At 46.7% G+C, this 20,563-nt stretch overlaps 1 protein-coding gene across 6 annotated transcripts in view; it reads right to left on the bottom strand.

Moving 5' to 3' along the window:
- Positions 1-522: 522 nt before the first annotated feature.
- Positions 523-20,563, bottom strand: part of TMEM181 (transmembrane protein 181) — a 97,085-nt gene continuing 77,044 nt past the window's right edge. For all 6 annotated transcript variants that reach the window (XM_054558385.2, XM_024248271.3, XM_063725267.1 and 3 more), the window contains exons 11-17: positions 12,532-12,589; positions 10,933-11,035; positions 10,386-10,437; positions 7,437-7,519; positions 6,108-6,197; positions 4,556-4,622; positions 523-4,136 (exon numbers count right to left, since the gene is read on the bottom strand). In XM_054558385.2, coding sequence (XP_054414360.1) covers positions 4,058-4,136; positions 4,556-4,622; positions 6,108-6,197; positions 7,437-7,519; positions 10,386-10,437; positions 10,933-11,035; positions 12,532-12,589 — 532 coding nt within the window. In that variant the 3' untranslated portion in view covers positions 523-4,057. The remainder of the gene's footprint in view (positions 4,137-4,555; positions 4,623-6,107; positions 6,198-7,436; positions 7,520-10,385; positions 10,438-10,932; positions 11,036-12,531; positions 12,590-20,563) is intronic.

Genomic DNA, 20,563 nt, shown 5'->3' with positions numbered 1-20,563 from the left:
TTAGATTCCTACCCCTGGGCACCACACCCCCCATTCTTAAGCCCTCCTCTTCTAGAGGTTAAGGGGTGGGAGGTGGGCAAACCAATTTCTCTTAGCCAGAGAGCTCTAACTCACACTTGGCCCAAAGCTGTAACACCTTAACTGTTAATCCCTTGTCCTCTGTAGGGCTCACAAATTGTCTTAGTACTTCATAGCTTACAAAATGGCTTTCTTTCACAATCCATTCTGTGTCCTCAGCAATTTGCAGTCATTTAAAAATAAGAAAATGTGTTTGGAGGTTATCTGATTGGTTTAAAGTCACACATCCAAGTAGGGAGATGGGCCCAAACCCAGGCCTTGTCTCCATCTTCAGTGCTCTTCCCCAGGCCACATTAGACACGGCAATAAAGATACCTCTGTGCCTGCCTGCTGAAATGGAAAAGCCCTGCTGTTGTCTCCAAAGCCGCTTTATTAAGGCATTTATGTGTGCAAGGCCAAATTAACTCCACACACAAAGAGCAAACAAATCAAGACACATAAAAGTGAATATTAAAAATTTATTAACATTTCCCAGAAAGGTAGTATCAGAATTAAGCCATTCGCAAAACGTGAATTTGCCATAAACAAACATTCACTTTTGCCTGATGACAGCAACATTGTGATGGGGTGGCACTGTGCCCCACGGACAGGTCCACAACTGAACACACGGCTCTACCTCTCCTTTTGGGCTTAAAGTTTAGTGTTATTTTATTTTACAAATATTTACAGTCATTTTGTAAAAAGGCAGTTTTTAGTAGCAGAAAATTCTTCTGTTTTATAGTATGGTATCACAGTTACCAGCATATCTCCAATGTCAAACCAAGATAAACAGCATCACAAGATACCACAGACTAACGCAACTTCCCTTTGGCCAGGGGAAAAGATTTGTATCTTTTTTTTTTCCTTCAAAAGTCTAACCTCTAAGGCAACCGGTTTCTAAAACCCTCAAAATACACAAATACACTTTCATGTTTTAAGTCTCATCTTCACTAAATGTTCAGACATATCCGTTTTACTTATCCCTTTTATGAGGGTCTGTGTTTTTCCTGTGATAAAGGATTCAGGAAATAATGTACCACATTATATTTACCATAACTACCCTCAGTAAATAGTTCATAAAATACTTGAGGCTGGTGACATTTGTCTTGTAACCTGCTCATTTAGTGGGTTGGGTTTACAAAATGTATCTAAGCTTTTATTGCAATCTGCAATTATGTACAGTAACAACCTTACAAACCTTCAACATAGTATATATATCCCCTTCTCTAGCCTTTCAAATGGGGCTTAAGAGAGAGAAAATGGCACCACTTCACTGCTGTAATGATTTAATAATAAATCAAGCAGACTTATTATCCACATGGATAACGAAGCTCTCCCTAGGGAAACTGAAATACCTCTGGTCATCTTCCAGGTTCTCCTAGACTGGACCAGTATTTAAAAAATCCCAAAGATGATGTTATTCAAGCCATTACCATGAAAGAACTAAAGTCAGCCCTTTAAGTTCGCAAAACTTTAACATAACTACCCTCAGTAAATAATTTATTTTTTCTTCAACAATTTGCTTGCTACTGTCAAAAGTTGCTGGCAGACTTTAGTGTTTTAACCTGATACCTATGGTACATATTCTACATGCCAAGTGCTAGAGAGTTTAAGCAAAATTTTACATGGGGTATGTAATATGTCAGTAATTTATGATATACCAGGGAAGACAAGTTGAAAATAAATGACTTAGTAAGAACCATTTTCCCCTTAAGTACTTTCTAACTTTTTTATTTCCAACTTAGTTACAAAAAGTAAATAAATAATCCTATATTTTTCATTTCATTAATGCATGAAGACTCAATGTATGAAGATAATAGTCATCAGTTTATAATTACACTATAGGACAAAGTTTTAAAAAGTTCTAATGTGTGTATGGCCAAATGCCTCAAATATTTTACATTTACTGATAAATAACAGCATTCCAAAATCATGGACAATTATGATTAAAAGTTGTAAACCTTATCACAGAATATGTTAATCAGCACGTCTTCATCAGTTCACATAAAATTATAGTAGTCTTATTAGAAGTTGTAAAATTTGGCAACAGAAAATTTTTTTCAATACACAGAATAAAAAAAAACACATCATTGCAAATTTAAAAATCATGTAAACTTGAATTACCCTTGCAGTAACAGTTGTCTTAAACATTCATATTTACAAGGTTTTTAAAACAAATGTGAATAGAATCCATATTAAAAGTACATTATCGTTAAAGTTTAAATTAAAAGGAAAGATACAAAGTAAAGTCATAACAAATAGTTTCTCATGAACATCTCTAAGGTCCTAGCACTACTTAACGTGGATGATAACGTGAAGCTCTGCGTGGTAATCTGAGAGTCAATGCATAGATGAAGAAAAAAAGTAGGTACTGCTTGCGTTGCGGAACTATCATCTTCTAGACCTCAATCGCCAAGAGGGCATTAGTCAGGCTGCCCACAGTTACCGGATGTTAATAAAAGTGGGACTGTAGAGGTCAAGAGGAAAGCACGGGAGACATCCACATGAGACTCTATATGGAGTCCCTGACTGAAAGGAACAGGGAAGCTCCAGGGCCTTCTATGATGCCACAGATTCAGCGGTGCCAAGGACTTCACAGAACAGGTCATCCCTACCTGACCGCCGTGTGACACATGGAGGACAGGGAACCCCTTCCGGAAGCACGAGTTGCCTTCTACCCAAATACATTTTCCATGAACCATTTAAAACATTTTACTTTCATTTCCAAATATGAGTTTTTAAAACTTTTGGCCAATAAATAATCTAAAATATTCTATCAATCTTTCATGTAGCTTTATTTATTTATTTATGACACGGGTTCTCGCTCTGACACCCAGGCTGGAGTGCAGTGGTGCAATCATGGCTCACTGCAGCCTTGACCTCCAGGGCTCAAGCGATCCTCCCACCTCAGCCTCCTGAGTAGCTGGGACTATGGGCATGCCCCAGCATGCCCGGCAAACTTTCTAAATGTTTTATAGAGATGGGGTTTCCCTATGTTGCCCAGGCTGGTCTCAAACTCCTGGGCTCAAGTGATCCTCCCACCTTGGCCTCCCAAAGTGTGGAGATTACAGGTGTGAGCTGCTGCGCCTGGCCCCTCATTTAGCTTTTACTTACATAAATAAATAAAGCTCTATGGCATTTCATATTCAACAGAATTGCAGAAACTGCTATTCACTGGAATGGTAAGGGTTCCTCTCCTGCCCATACCTCCCACAGGGAAATCCATTTAATCATGTGTGTACACACAGGCCCCTGAAAAGCACCATGGCAGTAAGACCTTCCCCACGGGAGTTGGTAACCTGTAAATTATCTTAGCCTTTCCTTATTCAACTTATCAAACCCTCCTCAGAACTCCACACTATTACTTCCCCTTTGGTGATGTGAAGGGTTGGAACCCAGGCATCCCCCATTCCCCTGATGAGTCGTAACTCACACTGCACAAAACGCAGTCCACGTAACTGACCAATCACTTCAGCCACTTGGTTACCCAGGGCACTGGCCACTCAACAAGGAAGGACTGCCCTGAAGCAGCCACAGATAAGGCTTCCCTTTGAGTTTAAAGGGTCAAAAAACAGTACCATGAAAAAGGGAAGAAAGAGGGTGATGCTGTTACACTGAGGACCTAGTCACAGGCTGCCCGTGAACTTGGAATCAGTGAATGATTACAGGAAAAAAAAAAGTACATAATTCACTCTACTAAAAACGTGTAATTACCTCCTCATCACTGAAAACATGCTCATCTGAAATCTTCATAAAAAAGGATTTGGCTGTTGAAACTTGTTATCAATGCCTCTCTTCTCGTAGCCACCATGACAATAAATTTGGCTAAACATTTAAATTTGCCCTCAGTTTTGGTTTTCCTTTAAAAAAAATATGTAAACAAATGAACAGGAAATCTCTGCTTATAAGAAAAGTCTGAATGTAACAGGGGGAGATCAGCAGACGGTCACCGGGGAAAGCATCCAGAGGCACCTTGTCGCCTCGCTGGGCTGGCCGGGGCTCAGTCACTATCTGACTCCTCCTTGTACTTGGCCCGGATGGCCTGGCCATTCTGCAGCGGCATTTCCTCATAGTCACTCCTGTGAGCAAAGAGACCTTTGAGACCGTCTCACTTCTGACAGCTCTTTATTTTCCTCTTCCACACTGACACACCATTCCAGCAGGAATTCCATCACAGCTTTGCTCTTTCAATTTTCTATCACCAACTGCTACTGCTCACCCCGTCCTCCTCTCCCCCACCCCCAGTTCCCAGGGCCCATCAGTCCAGAAAGCACAGTTCTTCCTGTGGCCAGCCCGCCCTACAGGTAGCCAGCAGAAAGGACTACTACCACATCTAAGCCCGAATACTGTGAAAACAAAACCATGAGCCACTTGACACTCCAAGGTAAATGCCTTCATACCTTGAAAATAATTTTAGAAGAGTAACCCATTCAGTAAACATGCAAGGCCATGCTGGGATGCCCAAGGTGTGCCGGCCTTCTAACAGACAGGGACTTACCCATAAATCACATCATCATCGGAGTCATTCAGCATGGAGAAGGCAGGATTGTCTTTCAGCTGGGACTCTGAAAACCAACAAGAGCATTTTCATCTCAAGCAATGGACGTGATGAACCTGGACAGGCAGGATGCTGTCCCAGACAAAGGAAGGGAGTTGGAAAGAACTGGATTCAAATTGCAGATGCTGCCATGTCTGTATGAACCTGAACACATCTCATGAGGCTATTTTCTCATCTACAAGACAGGGCTGGCCTGGCCTGCCTGGCAGGGACGTCCTGAAGGCTGAGGGAGGCAGCCTGTGGGAAGGAGCAGGCAGGCTGCCGTTGCCCACGCACAAGCTGCCTCCTGTTGACACGGGGAGTGGGGAGCTGAACACAGGCCCCAGGAGATGTGGCTCTGCCCTGCCTGCTCCCGCCCAGTCCTTGGACGTGCAGCGACCTGCTGCTTCTGTAAAATGGGCATGATTATATGTTTATCATAAAGTTGTTGTGAAGCTTAAGTGAGATGCCGTTTGTGAAGGTGCTGGGAAAGTGCCAGCCCACTGTAAGATGTCGGGGGGTGCGGGGGGCTGCCTATATTCTAGAGAGTTCCCATCTTTTTCATTCCCTGTGCAAGAGGGTTGTTTTGGTTTCACTATTGGGTGACTTTTTGTATGTTTTGGCTTTTTTTTTAATGGTAACAACACTACTACAGATGCTCCTTGACTTACGATGGGGTTATGTCCTGATAAACCCATCGTTAGGTTGAAAATATCGTGAAGTCAAAAATGCATCAACTACAGCTAAGGCACCAAACACTGCAGCTTAGCCTATTCTGCCTTAAGTGTTACTACATTAGCCTATAGTTGGGCAAAATCATCTAATGCAAAGCCTATTTTAATTTTTTTTAAAAAGACAGGGTCTCATTCTGTCACCGAGGTTGGAGTGACCTCCAACCTTGGGCTCAAGCGCTTGGGCTCAAGCGATCGTCCCTCCTCAGCCAACCGAGTAGCTAGAACTACAGGCACATGTCACCATACCTGTCTAATTTTTAAATTTTTGTAGAGATGGGGTCTCTATTTTGTTCCCCAGGCTGGTTTCAAACTCCCAGCCTCAAACAATCCTCCCGCCTTGGCCTCCAGAAGTGCTGGGATCAAAGGATCAAAGCCTGTTTTCTAATAAATGTTGACTCTCTCATGAATTTACTGAATGCTGTACTGAAAGTGAAAAACAGAATGGTTGTTTGGGTATTCAAAGTGTGATTTCTCCTGAATGTGCATTGCTTTTGCACCATTGTAAAGTCAAAAAATCCCAAACTGAAGAGCAAAAGCTGGGGACTGACACTAACAAAATGAGTGTGTCAACTCTGTGGGAATGACACAACGCAGGTTCTATGTATGCTGGGCCCCAACTCACCTCAGAGCTCGACATTTCAACTCACTGTCTCTGCCAAGAGAAGTCACTGGGCATCACAGTGCCCACATGAATGGGAAACCCGGGAAGTGGGTCGTGGATGAACACAGGCCTCTGTGCCTGCTACCTGGCCAGCAGCCTAGACCCCAGGGTGGCTTACCATAGAGGGCATTCTTCGATGGAGAATATACAAAGGCCAAGGTGTAGAGATAGAAGTTCAACAGGCCATAGAAAGATAAGAACTCGGCTGGTGGTGCTGTCAAGGGAAGGAACGCGGCATCTGGACCCATCAGTCAGAGGCTCTGCCTACAGCCTGACCGCTCCTCCCGCCATCAGCAGCCCCTTCTAGTGCCAAGCACCCGCCAGTGCCCGGGGGTCCATAACCCAGACGTCAGAACTCCACAGTTCAAGCCCACAGCCAGGGGTCACAAGGACTCTTCGAGGTCACAGTAAATAGCAGGTGAACTATGGCCTCTCATCAGTGGAAACCTGGACCCACTGGACCATCTGGTGGCGCTCCTGTCACCAGCACCGAGGGCAGGGCCAGAAGAGATCAAGTTACATGAATAGGGCAGGAAGGCCATGGGCATACGGTGAATCAAGGTCTCTAGACACAATAATGAAATAAAGAATTGGAAACAAACTCTCAAACCAATTGTTCTGAACATTTTCTGGATTACAGACCCCTGTGAAAATCTGATAAAAGCTTAGCGTGAAATTCAGTCACGAAAATTTGAAAAAGTCGTATATTAATTCATGCATTAACTGGGACATAAGAAATCCAAAGAAAGAACCCAGGATTTAAAGGATTAACTCTTGAAGTGTCCCCAACAAGGAGGAGTGGAAAGCACATACATAACCTCTCCGACTTCTGTGCGAGGCCAGGGCTCCCGGGAGGCAACAGCCCTGCACCACTGGCCTCGGGCATAGCGGGAATCGAAGGGGGTCCCAGTATTTTCTGAGCTCTTCCCTACAGACACAGGCTCAACTTGCCACGACTGTCATGCCCTTGGATACATCTCAGTGATGATGAGAGAGATATCCCGGGGGAGACAGGAGGCTCGCGGCAGCCCTCAGCCACCCCCCAGTGTTCTGCTGGAGGGCGGTAGGGGCTTGGAGCCCCACGGTGTGGAGAGGCAACCACACCTCATTTACCTCGTGGCACCTGCCCCTCTGGGTGGAAAGCAGGGTGGCGTGGGCATGCTCCAGAGCACCAGCCTCTCTGGGTTTGGAGCCGGGCTCTGCCACCCGAAACCTGACCTGGGGGAACTACTGAGCCAAGCTTCCTGTGTACAGACGAGGGACAGGCTGCCCCTTCCCAGGGCTGCAGCGGGGCCAACTGAGACGCCTCTCAGCAGAGATGAGGCCTCCAGAGAACAGGGCGCGAGGAGCTGACCTGTCTCCTCTTAAGAGGGGCAAATCCGAGCCACTAACTGCTGCAATGCTAAGCAGGCCTCCTGCAGCCAGGGCCCTCCAGTTAAAAGGATATAATTCTGGTAGTGAGTTGACAGCTCTGCTACAAAATTGTCTTGTAGTACTTGAGCTCCAAATCTCAAATAAAGGATAGCGATGCTGAAAAAGACAGAGGAGCAGAGACAATATGTAAACATGCACGAAAACGGCACTAGCTTCAGAGAATTCTCTATTCACCCCATTCAAGTTTTCGGTCTGTACACTATGATTTCTGCATGGGAACTTCCACACACGTGCACAGATGCACGCACAGACGCACACACGCACACACACAGACAGCCCCTGCTTCTGGTTTTTGGTCTCAGATCTAGGCAGGCTAGACCCACCGGCCGGCTGCAGGGACAGGATGAACCCTGCTGCAGGCCCCGTCACACTCTCCCTACTCGGGGCCTTGAAGCCCCATTGGCACACTTCCTCCCTGTTCTCGCTTTTGTAACGCAGGTTTTCGAGACCATCTCCTGTGACAGAGCCCCTCTCCCAAGGGAAGTCTGCTTTTCCTTAGTCACAGCTCCCCTTTCAGACACAGGGACGCCTCCCCGGTCAGTTCCAGTGACTTGCACAGCAGCGAAGGCAACACCTTTGGTTCAGACTCCCACCCGGTGACAGATGACAACAGAGGCCTCAGGACACAGGTCCACAGGCTCCTCCCCCACCTGCCTTCCACCTCACCTCCCACACGCCACCCTCAGCCGGAAGGCTTCATTAACATGTGCACCAGACCCTTTCACCTCCCAGCTCAAGACCCTCTGGCGGTCTCCCAGCACAGAATGGAAACTGGACTCAAGAGCTCGCTCTGCCTCCCGCCGCGCCCACGCCTGCTCATCTCCAGCCACGCTGGCCTCCAGCGACGCAGCTGTCTCTCCACCTCGCCATGCCGATGCCCACCCAGGCTGCCAGTGCCCTGTTCTGCGAACTGGGGCAGCCACCCCACAGCTTTCAGGGGTGGCTCAGGTCCTCGGTCCTCGGCCAAATGTCACCTCTCCAAGAGACACATCCCCAAACCACTCATCTAAAGTGGACCCCTCCCCTCTGCAAGTCATGTCTCCTTGTTTCGTCTGCAGCATGGCACGCAGGGGGAATGTATTTAGTTGTTTGCCACTCGTCTCCCTCTGTGTGAACAGAAATCCCGTGACAGAGAGAAGCCTGTCTGCCGGGACAGGCACTCGGTAACTATTTGTAGGATCAATGAGTCCCCTAACACCCGTGTGAAGAGAGACCACATGGCGGGGCAACTTCTGAGACAGGCCACCAGAAGTAGACAGTAGCTCTCAACTTGGGGACTAGGTAGTTTGAGGGTGAGGGTGTGTGAGTGAGGGTGTGATGAGGGTGAGAATGAGGGTGTGTGAGGGTGAGAATGAGGGTGTGTGAGGGTGAGAGTGAGGGTGTGTGAGGGTGAGGGTGTGAGAGTGAGGGTGTGATGAGGGTAAGAATGAGGGTAAGAATGAGGGTGAGAATGAGGGTGTGTGAGGGTGTGTGAGGGTGAGAGTGAGGGTGTGTGAGGGTGAGGGTGTGTGTGAGGATGTGTGACAGTGAGGGTGTAAGGTGTGTGAGCAAGGGTGTGTGTTAGGGTGTGAGAGGGTGAGAGTGAGGGCGTGTGAGTGAGGGTGTGAGGGTGTGAGAATAAGGGTGTGTGTAAAAGGATGTGTGAGAGAGGGTGTAAGGGTGTGTTGAGAGTGAGGGTGTGTGATGATGTGTGAGAGTGAGGGTGTCAGTGAGGGTGAGTGAGGGTGTGAGGGTGAGAATGAGGGTGAGGGTGTGAGGGTGAGTTAGGGTGAGGGTGTGTGACTGAAGGTGTGGGGGTGTGAGAGTGAGGGTGTGAGGGTGTAAGGGTGTGAGTGAGGGTGAGAATGAGGGTGTGAGTGAGGATGTGTGAGAATGAGGGGGTGTGTGTGTGAGCGTGGGTCAGTTGTGAGTGAAGGCATGAGTGAGGTTGTGTGAGTGAGCCTGTATGTGAGGTTGTGAGCTTGTATGGCCATGTGTATGAGACGTCACAGAGACAATGTGCACACCTAGCACTGAACAGAGACCAATACAACACACATGCAGCATTATTCTGAGTGAATTTTGATGCTGAATGAAATTCGAGTTCAAGTTCAAGTCTGAGCTGAGTTCACACTCCTAGTGGTGGTGGACGGCCTTGGATGCCTATCTCAGTCCTCGCCCTCCACAAGGTGGGGACTCCCAGAGCCCACCTGGAAAGCTTGGACAAGGGTTGACCTCCCAGAGGCCCCTTGTCCTTTTCCTATAAAGGAAAAGGGCCAACATCCGCTTATTTGCCATCCAAACAACCTAAAAAGGCAAGCAGCAGCTAGATTTTTTCCTCCTCTGGATTCTGATTTTAGGAGAAACAGACAAACCATAAACCACCAAGCAATTACCTGGAATTGATTCAAATAAACAACTCCCCAGCCTGCTCTGTTCCTCTATCAACTGGCCAGCACCGGTCCCCAGGGAGGTCTGGGGCACTCAGGCCAGGCCGAGCCTGCCCCGGGAGACCTCAGGCTGACCCCACTCCCTGACACAACAGGACCAAGCCCACCTCGCCTCCCATCTCCCCTGACGGCAGCAACGGAGCATGCTGCTCAAGGGTGTCTGCCGGCCTAACTCACTTAGACTCCTGTCCCTGGGGCACCCCAAGGATCCTGAGGTCCCCAGTGCCCTCACGTCCAGCTAGCGACTGCACACTACATACACAGCAGGTGGCACAGCAAGGACGGAACATGCCCAGCACGGGCCGAGTGTGCAAGTGAACGTGCTCCAGTCCTTGGCCACTCACAACAAAAACATGCTCTCCAGGCTGACGGCTGCTCTCAGCTGCCCACCCTTGGTGGGAGGCCCTCTAACCTCATGAGTCTACTGGGCTAGAAGTACCCTGAAATCCACTCCACAAAAGGAGGCAACAGATATTCCTGACAGTAAAAGAAAAATTCCGTTTTGCTCTTTTCAAGAAGTAAGGTCTTCTTACCTAATGACAAGTACTACAAAAGTCAATGCAGTCAAAAATTTCAACCTGAGATCTGAAAAAGAAAGAAACTCTCATTAACCCTGGAAGTAAATTCTACTCGCATTTTATTTTGAAAAATAAAAAACAAAAATGAAGCAAAGCTCTTTGGACAAATGCTCCTCCTTCCAGGCTTGGCCGGAGTCACCCGCAGCCCAGGAGAACGTTGGTCCCTTCCCAAGCCCAGGGTGGTGTCCAGGGAGGCCACAGCCACCATCCCCTGGTGGGGACAGATTCAGGAAAGGATCCCACAAGCTCAAGGTGACTCGCCCTGCTTTGCAGGGTGCAGTCCCGCAGGACCCAGGCCGCTCTGAGGGCCCCAAATGCCAGAGTAACCTGTTAGGCCTGTTGTGGCTCCCGGGGACCACATGCCCTGGTCCCCAGCCTGTGGGAATGGACCAGTCCCTGGGCCCTCAAGGAAGGCCCCTGGCTTGGGAGACTCCAACCACTTCTTCCCCCACCTGAGTCACTCCCAAGCCACCCCTGCACCGATTCTGAAAGGAGCACTTACCCACATAAGGCATGTGACGTAGCTCGGAACACGCCCGCACTATCAAGAACAAGAGGTAAAGAACGTACACCGCTGCCACCACCATGAAGAAGACCTTCATTCCCTAGGAGGACACAAGGCAGCACTTGAGTCAGAACAGGGCCTCTGTGACCTTCTCCTCCCCGCACCACCACAGGCAGGAAAGCCACAGGTTTTTAGACGGGACTTAAATCCTGAAGGTCCCTCCAGGAAGCAGAACAATGGGCTCCCACCCGGGACCATCTGCTCAGTCCCGCTGCGAGCACAGGCAGCTCCCCTGAGGTGGACGACACCCCAGGCCTTGCAAATCAGCGGAGCAGAGCCCAAACTCCTCCCACCAGGGACCTGTCCAGGCACAGTGGGTGCTCAGACTGCGGTGGCCACTATCTGTCTCTCTCGCCCCTGGGGGCGAGGGGCTGGCTCCCCACCCTGCCCCTGCATGTGGGAAGGTGGCAGATGTCCAAGAAAGGACCCAGGCTAGGCCCTGGGAATCCACGCACCGTCTTAACCATCAACCTCTGGACCTCTGTTCTCTTATCTGTGACACGAGGGGCTTGAATTAAATGCCCTACAGGACCTAAGGTCTAAAAGTGCACAATTCTGTAATGTCACAGCAAGCCAAAGCCCTTTTCTGAAGACAGAGCTGTGATGGGGAGGGCAGGCCCGTGGGTTCTGACAAGGGCCAGGCCGCGGGGTGGACAGTGTCTTTAGACGCAGTCCCCGCTCCTCGATGGCTCTGGCCCACGCCATCTGCCCAGCCCTTTCCTGTCCTCTCAGCGCCAGAGCTCCTCTCTTACGGCCAAAGCTCAGAGCACAGGACAGCACAGCAGGAATTGGGATCATTTTTCTCAAAAGCACCTAAGTGACTTCAGTTGGGACCTTATGTAAAGCAAAGGGAGTGGACTAGACCAGCGTGTTTAGCACCGAGAAGGCTCTGCTCTCCGGTGTCTCCTTCAGCAACAGACGTGGGCCCTGGGGTCTGTTCCAGAGCCCACATGGCTGGTTCTCCCTGACACCTGACTGGGAAGGGAAGAGCAGCCGACCAGAACCACAGTGACAGGGCCTCAAACTGCATCAGCCACAAACCAAAGACTGGGAGTAAAAACATTGTTTTAAAGAGCTTTTCTGCCGGGTACAGTGGCTCACACCTGTAATCCCAGCACTTTCGGAGGCCGAGATGGGTAGATCACTTGAGGTGAGGAGTTTGAGACCAGTCTGGCCAATATGGTGAAACCCCCATCTCTATTAAAAATACAGAAATTAGCCAGGTGTGGTGGCGCACACCTATCGTCCCAGTTACTCAGAAGGCTGAGGCAGGAGAATCACTTGAACCCAGGAGGTGGAGGCTGCAGTGAGCTGAGATTGCAACACTACACTCCAGCCTGGGCGACAGAGCAAGACTCCGTCTCAAAAAAAAAAAAAAAAATTTTTTTCCCCAAATCTTCTACCCTTGAACTTTCTATGTAGCCCTTCCCAAGTAGTTAGCAAAAAGCTCAACAGAACAATTTAAGTCACAAAATTCAGTAATTTTACAAAACAGCATTAAGAAGAAGAATTGCAGGCTTCATTAACAATCCTTACCTGAAAGTTTCCGGTGTCAACTCGATACTGGTACATTGGATCACGTAATTCGTTAACTCTAAAAATTGACATTATAAATAATTATAGATTAATAACTACCTTTACTTTTTATTTTACATTTTTTCTCATTGACTTTTTGATTTTTTTACTTATTAATATAAACTACTTTCTACCAACAGTGAAGGATTTTTACAAAGCAATCCTAAATTTAGGAGAAATTCTGAATTTCGTATTTCACATGAAAAAAGCATACAATCCTACCAAGGGTCCACATTTATCAGTATTGGAAAGTTGCAGTATTTTTTATTACACAAAACCTTATACTATTTCTCTTGCAGTTTTAAGAGCTGTTTTTCCAGTCACCTTTTTAATGGCACGTGTGAGTACTAGGAAATAGACAAGCAAAGAAAGAAAGCAATAAAAGCAAACAGAAACTTCCACGAGATTAATTTTCAAAATGAAACTGGGTGGCTGAGATGACGGAATTGGGGACAGGGGACTGCAGCAGACAGGGTGACTCACTTGGGTCACTGTGGCATGAAACTAGGTATGCGGGGCTCTGAATTCACACCCGGAAACGGAGCTACTCTGTCAAAGTCCTATTCATGTGAAGCAGGCTGCTACCACACTAGGCTTCTGCTGTGGGGCCATCTTACAGGACAAAAGCATCATAAAGACCAAGCGTGGGAGCGGGCATAGGACTTGAAAGTGTGTGGACGCAGCAAAGCATCGGTGGACAGCGGAGAGCCAGGAGCCACCCGATTCACTCCTACAACAAGGTCTCCCTTCTCTAAAGGAGAAATCGAAAAGGACATGGTCTTTTTCATTTTCCATCGTAGACCAGTAGAATCGTGGATTCTCCACAACTTATTTGAGCAAAAACGAATGTGTCAGTTCAAGTCATATAGCTGTACCCGCTTACCCATGGTTTCGCTTTCTGCAGTTTCAGTTAACTGAGATCAGCTGCAGTCAGAAAACGTTAAATGGAACATTCCAGAAAAAAGCATTCCCTAAGTTTTAAATTGCATGCCAATCTGATAGCACGATGACATCCTGCACCATCCCCCCAGGAACATGTGCCACCCCTTTGTCCCGTGTACCCCGGCTGCAAACGTGGCTCGCTCATCAGCCAGCCACATCATCTGCTTCTGACACACAACCACTGACACTGTCATGGCTGCGTGACCCTCCCGACATATCACAGGAAGCTCAGGAGCAGCCTAGCCCTATGTCACGATGCCTACACCATTCCCCTCACCTATCCCACACGCAGGGACTGGGGCATCTCACATCATCATCATAAGAATACAGGATATTTTGAAAAAGAGAGAGCACGTCACATAACTTTTATTAAAATATATTGTTATAGTTTTTCTATTTTATTGGTTATTATTAGCCTAACAATCTTTATCATAGGTATGTATGTATAGAGAAAAACATACCAGAGGGCAGGCGCTGGGGAGGTCAGAGTGGTGTCATCTTGGGCAGAGGTCGGGCCAGGCAGAACAGTGTGGGCGGCCCGACAGGGCAGGCAGGGCGGGTGTCTGGGCCTCGGCAGCCAGGTGGGCTGTCCGGAGGCAGCCTTCAGGGGTGCAGCTGGCTCTGAGGGGCGCTTGGGCCCCTTCCAGCCCAGGGCAGGTGGGCGAGCTGCGGGAGCCCATGGGTCCAGCAGCCATGTGTGGACCTTAAAGCCCTTTGTGGTCTTCGGAAGCGCTTTGACAGCTCTGGACTTTGTATTGCAAAGTAATCAAAGTGCTTTGTAGCCCCTGAAGCAGTTAGGCATCTATGAAGTGGCCTGCGCAGACAGAAGCGCTTGGTGATCTCGGAAGCACACTGAGCTTGGAAGCCAAACCAAAGCCTTTAGTAAATATCGGATCATTCCGACTTCTCCGAAGCACGCTGGCATCTCTGAAACTGTGAGAACTGTGATGGGCAGTGGGAGGAAGAGGGAAGGGGGTCCATGGCGCTGGATTGGCACAAGGTCAGGTACCACCGGAGCAGCATGTGGGAAGGTGTCCCAATAAGCGCAGCTGCCTCCGGGAGCCCGGTGATGTGGTCCCCTCAGCCGGCCAGCTCAGAGCTCTGTGTTGGGTTCAGGACGGGCTGGTAGCCCCAAGCGCCTGAAAACCCAGGAGGAGGATGATGTGGCTTGCTTCGCCGAGGTTATCCTGGGGCTCATCCTGCCGCAGAAGTAACTCCTCCTCCTTGATAGAGCAGGAGCACCATCATCTTGGAAAAACACTGCCACTTTCAGTTCCAGCTCCCTTTCTAACCTCATGCATTTCAAGGAAATCACCTCTCAAGATTCTAACAAGCAGCCAGAAAGAGCAGATAGTGAAACACAGATAACACAGCTGGGTACAGAGGGAGGGGGGAAAGTCTCTTGGGTAAGCACCAAACTTCACAGTCATACCATGGGCCCCAGTAAAACAGTGGGCCCTAATAAGAACATTCCTTTCCCTTTAGGTGCACCAAGATAGGAAAGCTAAAAGCAGACGTGGCGGGTATGCCTGCAGCTGCAGGAAGATGTATGGAAACAGAAACAAAACTCTCTCTCCCAGATAAGCAAGACAAAGAGACACAGAAACATTTCGAGCCTGTGATAAGCTCTCCCACCCTGAACCCTTAAATACTCTTAGCCTGTAAGAGAGAGTGCCTCTGACCTAACTTGGCCAGAAGGCCCTCTCAGGTTTATTGTCCAAAATAAACCTATTTTTGATTGCTGAGCTGCTTTTCATGTTTCTTTCCTCCTTAACACTTACATTTAGTGCTGAAACCCGGGACACATGTTGGGGACAGAGGCTCTCTTGCAACCCAGGAAGCAGTGGGCAGCGGCGGCTCGTCCTGAGTTAACTCCTGGATCCTGGGAGTCTCTGGCCACACACCCCATCTTTTCTCTCACTTCACTTTTCCAGCGATGTGTGTGAGCACGACAACTAATCTGAAGGGGACTGCGAGGCTCGGGCTGCAGCTACTCCCCAGTGGGCTCTCAAAACCCTCAGGTCTCAGGAATCTACCTCCAACCACCAGCGATGGGTATTTCACTCCCTAACCCTTGCTCCCTCTTCCTCCCTCTTCTTTCTCTCTCCCTCTCCCTCTCTCCTCCTCGCGCATGCCGGTTCAGGAGGCCCTTTGCTAATTCCAACTGGAACATCCAACATCAGACACTAATTCAGCTGACTGGTAAGATCTGCCTTCTCCTGGCTTTCTCGTGGTACCTGAGAAAGTTCGGTCTGCTGTCCCAGTCCTCAGAGGACCAGTGGGACTAAGCTAGAGGACATCTTGGGGGCGCCCAGTTTCTTCTCAGCTTAACTGTCTTCTTTGGAAAGAAGATTCCAGGTCTCTTTTGTCTGGGGATGCCTAATAAAAATAGACCCCCTGGGCCTCCTCTCACCAGTCCACGTGGTGCCAAACCAACCCACATTCCCACGCCTCCCCTCTGGGCTGTCTCCTTCACAACCTCGCCGAACTTGGCTCACAGGGAAGCCTAAAGCCAAAGTGTTTAGTTTTTTATTGCAACATGGCCTGGCCCCAATACAAACGAGATAATAACAGCTGATCGCCTGAGAATGGCACCCTTTAACTTTCAGATTCTCAGGGACCTCGACAATTTTATCACCAGGAATGGCAAATGGCAAGAGGTTCCCTATATTCAGGCTTTCTTCTACCCTATGTCGAGCTTGCACCCCTCATGACATCCTCCTCCTTTTTTTTTTGAGACGGAGTCTCGCTGTGTCACCAGGCTGGAGTGCAGTGACGCAATCTCAGCTCACTGCAACCTCTGCCTCCCAGATTCAAGCAATTCTCCTGCCTCAACCTCCCAAGTAGCTGGGACTACAGGCGTGTACCACCACGCCTGGCTAATGTTTTGTATTTTAGTACAGAGGGCATTTCACCATGTTGGCCAGGATGGTCTCAATCTCCTAACCTCATGATCGGCCTGCATTGGCCTCCTAAAGTGCTGGGATTATAGGCGTGAGCCACCGCGCCCTGCCAACATCCTTCTCTCAAAAAAACAAGACAAAAAACCCTCCCTAGATCTCTCCTTCCTCCAAAACTCCTTCCTCCGAATGACTTTGACGAGTTGACAGAAGTAGGCTTCAGAAGATCGGTAATAACCAACTTCTCCGAGCTAAAGGAGGATGTTTGAACCCATCGCCAAGAAGCTAAAAACCTTGAAAAAAGATTAGACGAATGGCTAACTAGAATAAACGGCGCAGAGAAGACCTTAAATGACCTGATGGAGCTGAAAACCATGGCACAAGAACTACGTGACGCATGCAAAAGCTTCAATAGCCGATTCGATCAAGTGGAAGAAAGGGTATCAGTGATTGAAGATCAAATGAATGAAATGAAGCAAGAAGAGAAGTTCAGAGAAAAAAGAGTAAAAAGAAACGAACAAAGCCTCCAAGAAATATGGGACTATGTGAAAAGACCAAATCTATGTTTGATTGTTGTATCTGAAAGTGACAGAGAGAGTGGAACCAAGTTGGAAAACACTCTTCAGGATATTATCCCCCAGGAGAACTTCCCCAACCTAGCAAGGCAGGCCAACATTCAAATTCAGGAAATACAGAGAACGCCACAAAGATACTCCTTGAGAAGAGCAACCCCAAGACACATAATTGTCAGATTCACCAAGGTTGAAATGAACGAAAAAATGTTAAGGGCAGCTAGAGAGAAAGGTCGGGTTACCCACAAAGGGAAGCCCATCAGACTAACAGTGGATCTCTCAGCAGAAACTCTACAAGCCAGAAGAGAGTGGGGACCAATATTCAACATTCTTAAAGAAAAGAATTTTCAACCCAGAATTTCATATCAAGCCAAACTAAGCTTCATAAGTGAAGGAGAAATAAAATCCTTTACAGACAGCAAATGCTGAGAGATTTTGTCGCCTGCCTTACAAGAGCTCCTGAAGGAAGCACTAAACATGGAAAGGAACAACGGTACCAGTCATTGCAAAAACATGTCAAATTGTAAAGACCATCAATGCTAGGAAGAAACAGCATCAACTAACAAGCAAAATAACCAGCTAACATCATAATGGCAGGATCAAATTCACACATAACAATATTAACCTTAAACGTAAATGGGCTAAATGCCCCAATTAAAAGACACAGACTGGCAAATTGGATAAAGAGTCAAGACCCATCAGTGTGATGTATTCAGGAGACCCATCTCACGTGCAGAGACACACATAGGCTCAAAATAAAGGGATGGATGAATATCTACCAAGCAAATGGAAAACAACAATAACAACAAAAAAAAACAGGGGTTGCAATCCTAGTCTCTGATAAAACAGACTTTAAACCAACAAAGATCAAAAGAGACAAAGAAGGCCATTACATAATGGTAAAGGGATCAATGCAACAAGAAGAGCTAACTATCCTAAATATATATGTACCCAATACAGGAGCAACCAGATTCATAAAGCAAGTCCTTAGAGAACTACAAAGAGACTTAGACTCCCACACAATAATAATGGGAGACTTTAACACCCCACTGTCAACATTAGACAGATCAACAAGACAGAAAACGAACAAGGATATCCAGGACTTGAACTCAGCTCTGCACCAAGTGGACCTAACAGACATCTACAGAACTCTCCACCCTAATCAACGGACTATACATTCTTCTCAGCACCACATCACACTTATTCCAAACTTGACCACATAGTTGGAAGTAAAGCTCTCCTCAGCAAATGCAAAAGAACACAAATCATAACAAACTGTCTCTGAGACCACAGTGAAATCAAATTAGAACTCAGGATTAAGAAACTCACTCAAAACCTCACAACTACATGGGAACTGAACAACCTGCTCCTGAATGACTACTGGGTAAATAACGAAATGAAGGCAGAAATAAAGATGTTCTTTGAAACCAATGAGAATAAAGACACAACATACCAGAATCTCTGGGACACATTTAAAGCAGTGTGAAGAGGAAAATTTATAGCACTAAATGCCCACAAGAGAAAACAGGAAAGATCTAAAATCGACACCCTATCATCACAATTAAAAGAACTAGAAAAGCAAGAGCAAGCACATTCAAAAGCTAGCAGAAGGCAAGAAATAATTAAGATCAGAGCAGAACTGAAGGAGATAGAGACACAAAAAAACCCTTCAAAAAAATCAATGAATCTAGGAGCTGGTTTTTTGAAAAGATCAACAAAATAGACCGCTAGCAAGAATAATAAAGAAGAAAAGAGAGAAGAATCAAATAGACGCAATAAAAAATGATAAAGGGGATATCACCACCGAACCCACAGAAATACAAACTACCATCAGAGACTACTATAAACACCTCTATGTAAATAAACTAGAAAATCTAGAAGAAATAGATAAATTCCTGGACACATACACTCTCCCAAGATGAAACCAGGAAGAAGCTGAATCTCTTAATAGACCAATAACAGGCTCTGAAATTGAGGCAATAATTAATAGCTTACCAACGAAAAAAAGTCCAGGACCAGATGGATTCATAGCCGAATTCTACCAGAGTACAGAGAGGAGTTGGTATTATTCTTTCTGAAACTACTCCAATCAATAGAAAAAGAAGGAATCCTCCCTAACTCATTTTATGAGGCCAGCATCATCCTGACACCAAAGCCTGGCCAGAGACACAACAACAAAAGAAAATTTTAGACCAATATCCTTGATGAACATTGATGCGAAAATCCTTAATAAAATACTGGCAAACCGAATCCAGCAGCACATCAAAAAGCTTATCCACCACGATCAAGTTGGCTTCATCCCTGGGATGCAAGGCTGGTTCAACATACGCAAATCTATAAATGTAATCCAGCATATAAACAGAACCAAAGACAAAAACCACATGATTATCTCAATAGATGGAGAAAAGGCCTCTGACAAAATTCAACAGCCCTTCATGCTAAAAACTCTCAATAAACTAGGTATTGATGGGATGCATCTCAAAATAATAAGAGCTATTTATGACAAACCCACAGCCAATATCATACTGAATGGGCAAAAACTGGAAGCATTCCCTTTGAAAACTCGCACAAGACAGGGATGCCCTCTCTCACCACTCCTATTCAACATAGTATTGGAAGTTCTGGCCAGGGCAGTCAGGCAGGAGAAAGAAAGAAAGGGTATTCAATTAGGAAAAAAGGAAGTCAAATTGTCCCTGTTTGTAGTTGACATGACTGTATATCTAGAGAACCCCATCGTCTCAGCCCAAAATCTCCTTAAGCTGATAAGCAACTTCAGCAAAGTCTCAGGATACAAAATCAATGTGCAAAAATCACAAGCATTCCTATACACCAATAACAGACAAACAGAGAGCCAAATCATGAGAGAACTCCCATTCATAATTGCTTCAAAGAGAAAATACCTAGGAATCCAACTTACAAGGGATGTGAAGGACCTCTTGAAGGAGAACTACAAACCACTGCTCAACGAAATAAAAGAGGACACAAACAAATGGAAGAACATTCCATGCTCATGGATAGGAAGAATCAATATTGTGAAAATGGCCATACTGCCCAAGGTAATTTACAGATTCAATGCCATCCACATAAAGCTACCAAGGACTTTCTTCACAGAATTGGAAAAAACTACTTTAAAGTTTATATGGAACCAAAAAAGAGCCCACATTGCCAAGACAATCCTAAGCGAAAAGAACAAAGCTGGAACATCACGCTACCTGACTTTAACCTATACTACAAGGCTACGGTAACCAAAACAGCATGGTACTGGTAACAAAACAGAGATGTAGAACAAGGGAACAGAACAGAGCCCTCAGAAATAATATCACACATCTACAACCATCTGATTTTTGACAAACCTAACAAAAACAAGAAATGGGGAAAGGATTCCCTATTTGATAAATGGTGCTGGGAAAACTGGCTAGCCATATGTAGAAAGCTGAAATTGGATCTCTTCCTTACACCCTATACAAAAATTAATTCAAGATGGATTAAAGACTTAAATGTTAGACCTAAAACCATAAAAACCCTAGAAGAAAACCTGGACAATGCCATTCAGGACATAGGCATGGGCAAGGACTTCAT

The sequence above is a fragment of the Pongo abelii genome, chromosome 5 (assembly GCF_028885655.2).
Source record: "Pongo abelii isolate AG06213 chromosome 5, NHGRI_mPonAbe1-v2.0_pri, whole genome shotgun sequence".
In the NCBI taxonomy this organism is placed as follows: Eukaryota; Metazoa; Chordata; class Mammalia; order Primates; family Hominidae; genus Pongo; species Pongo abelii.
The sequence above is the reverse complement of the archived record's forward strand: the minus strand, read 5'-3'. Positions and strand labels throughout refer to the sequence as shown.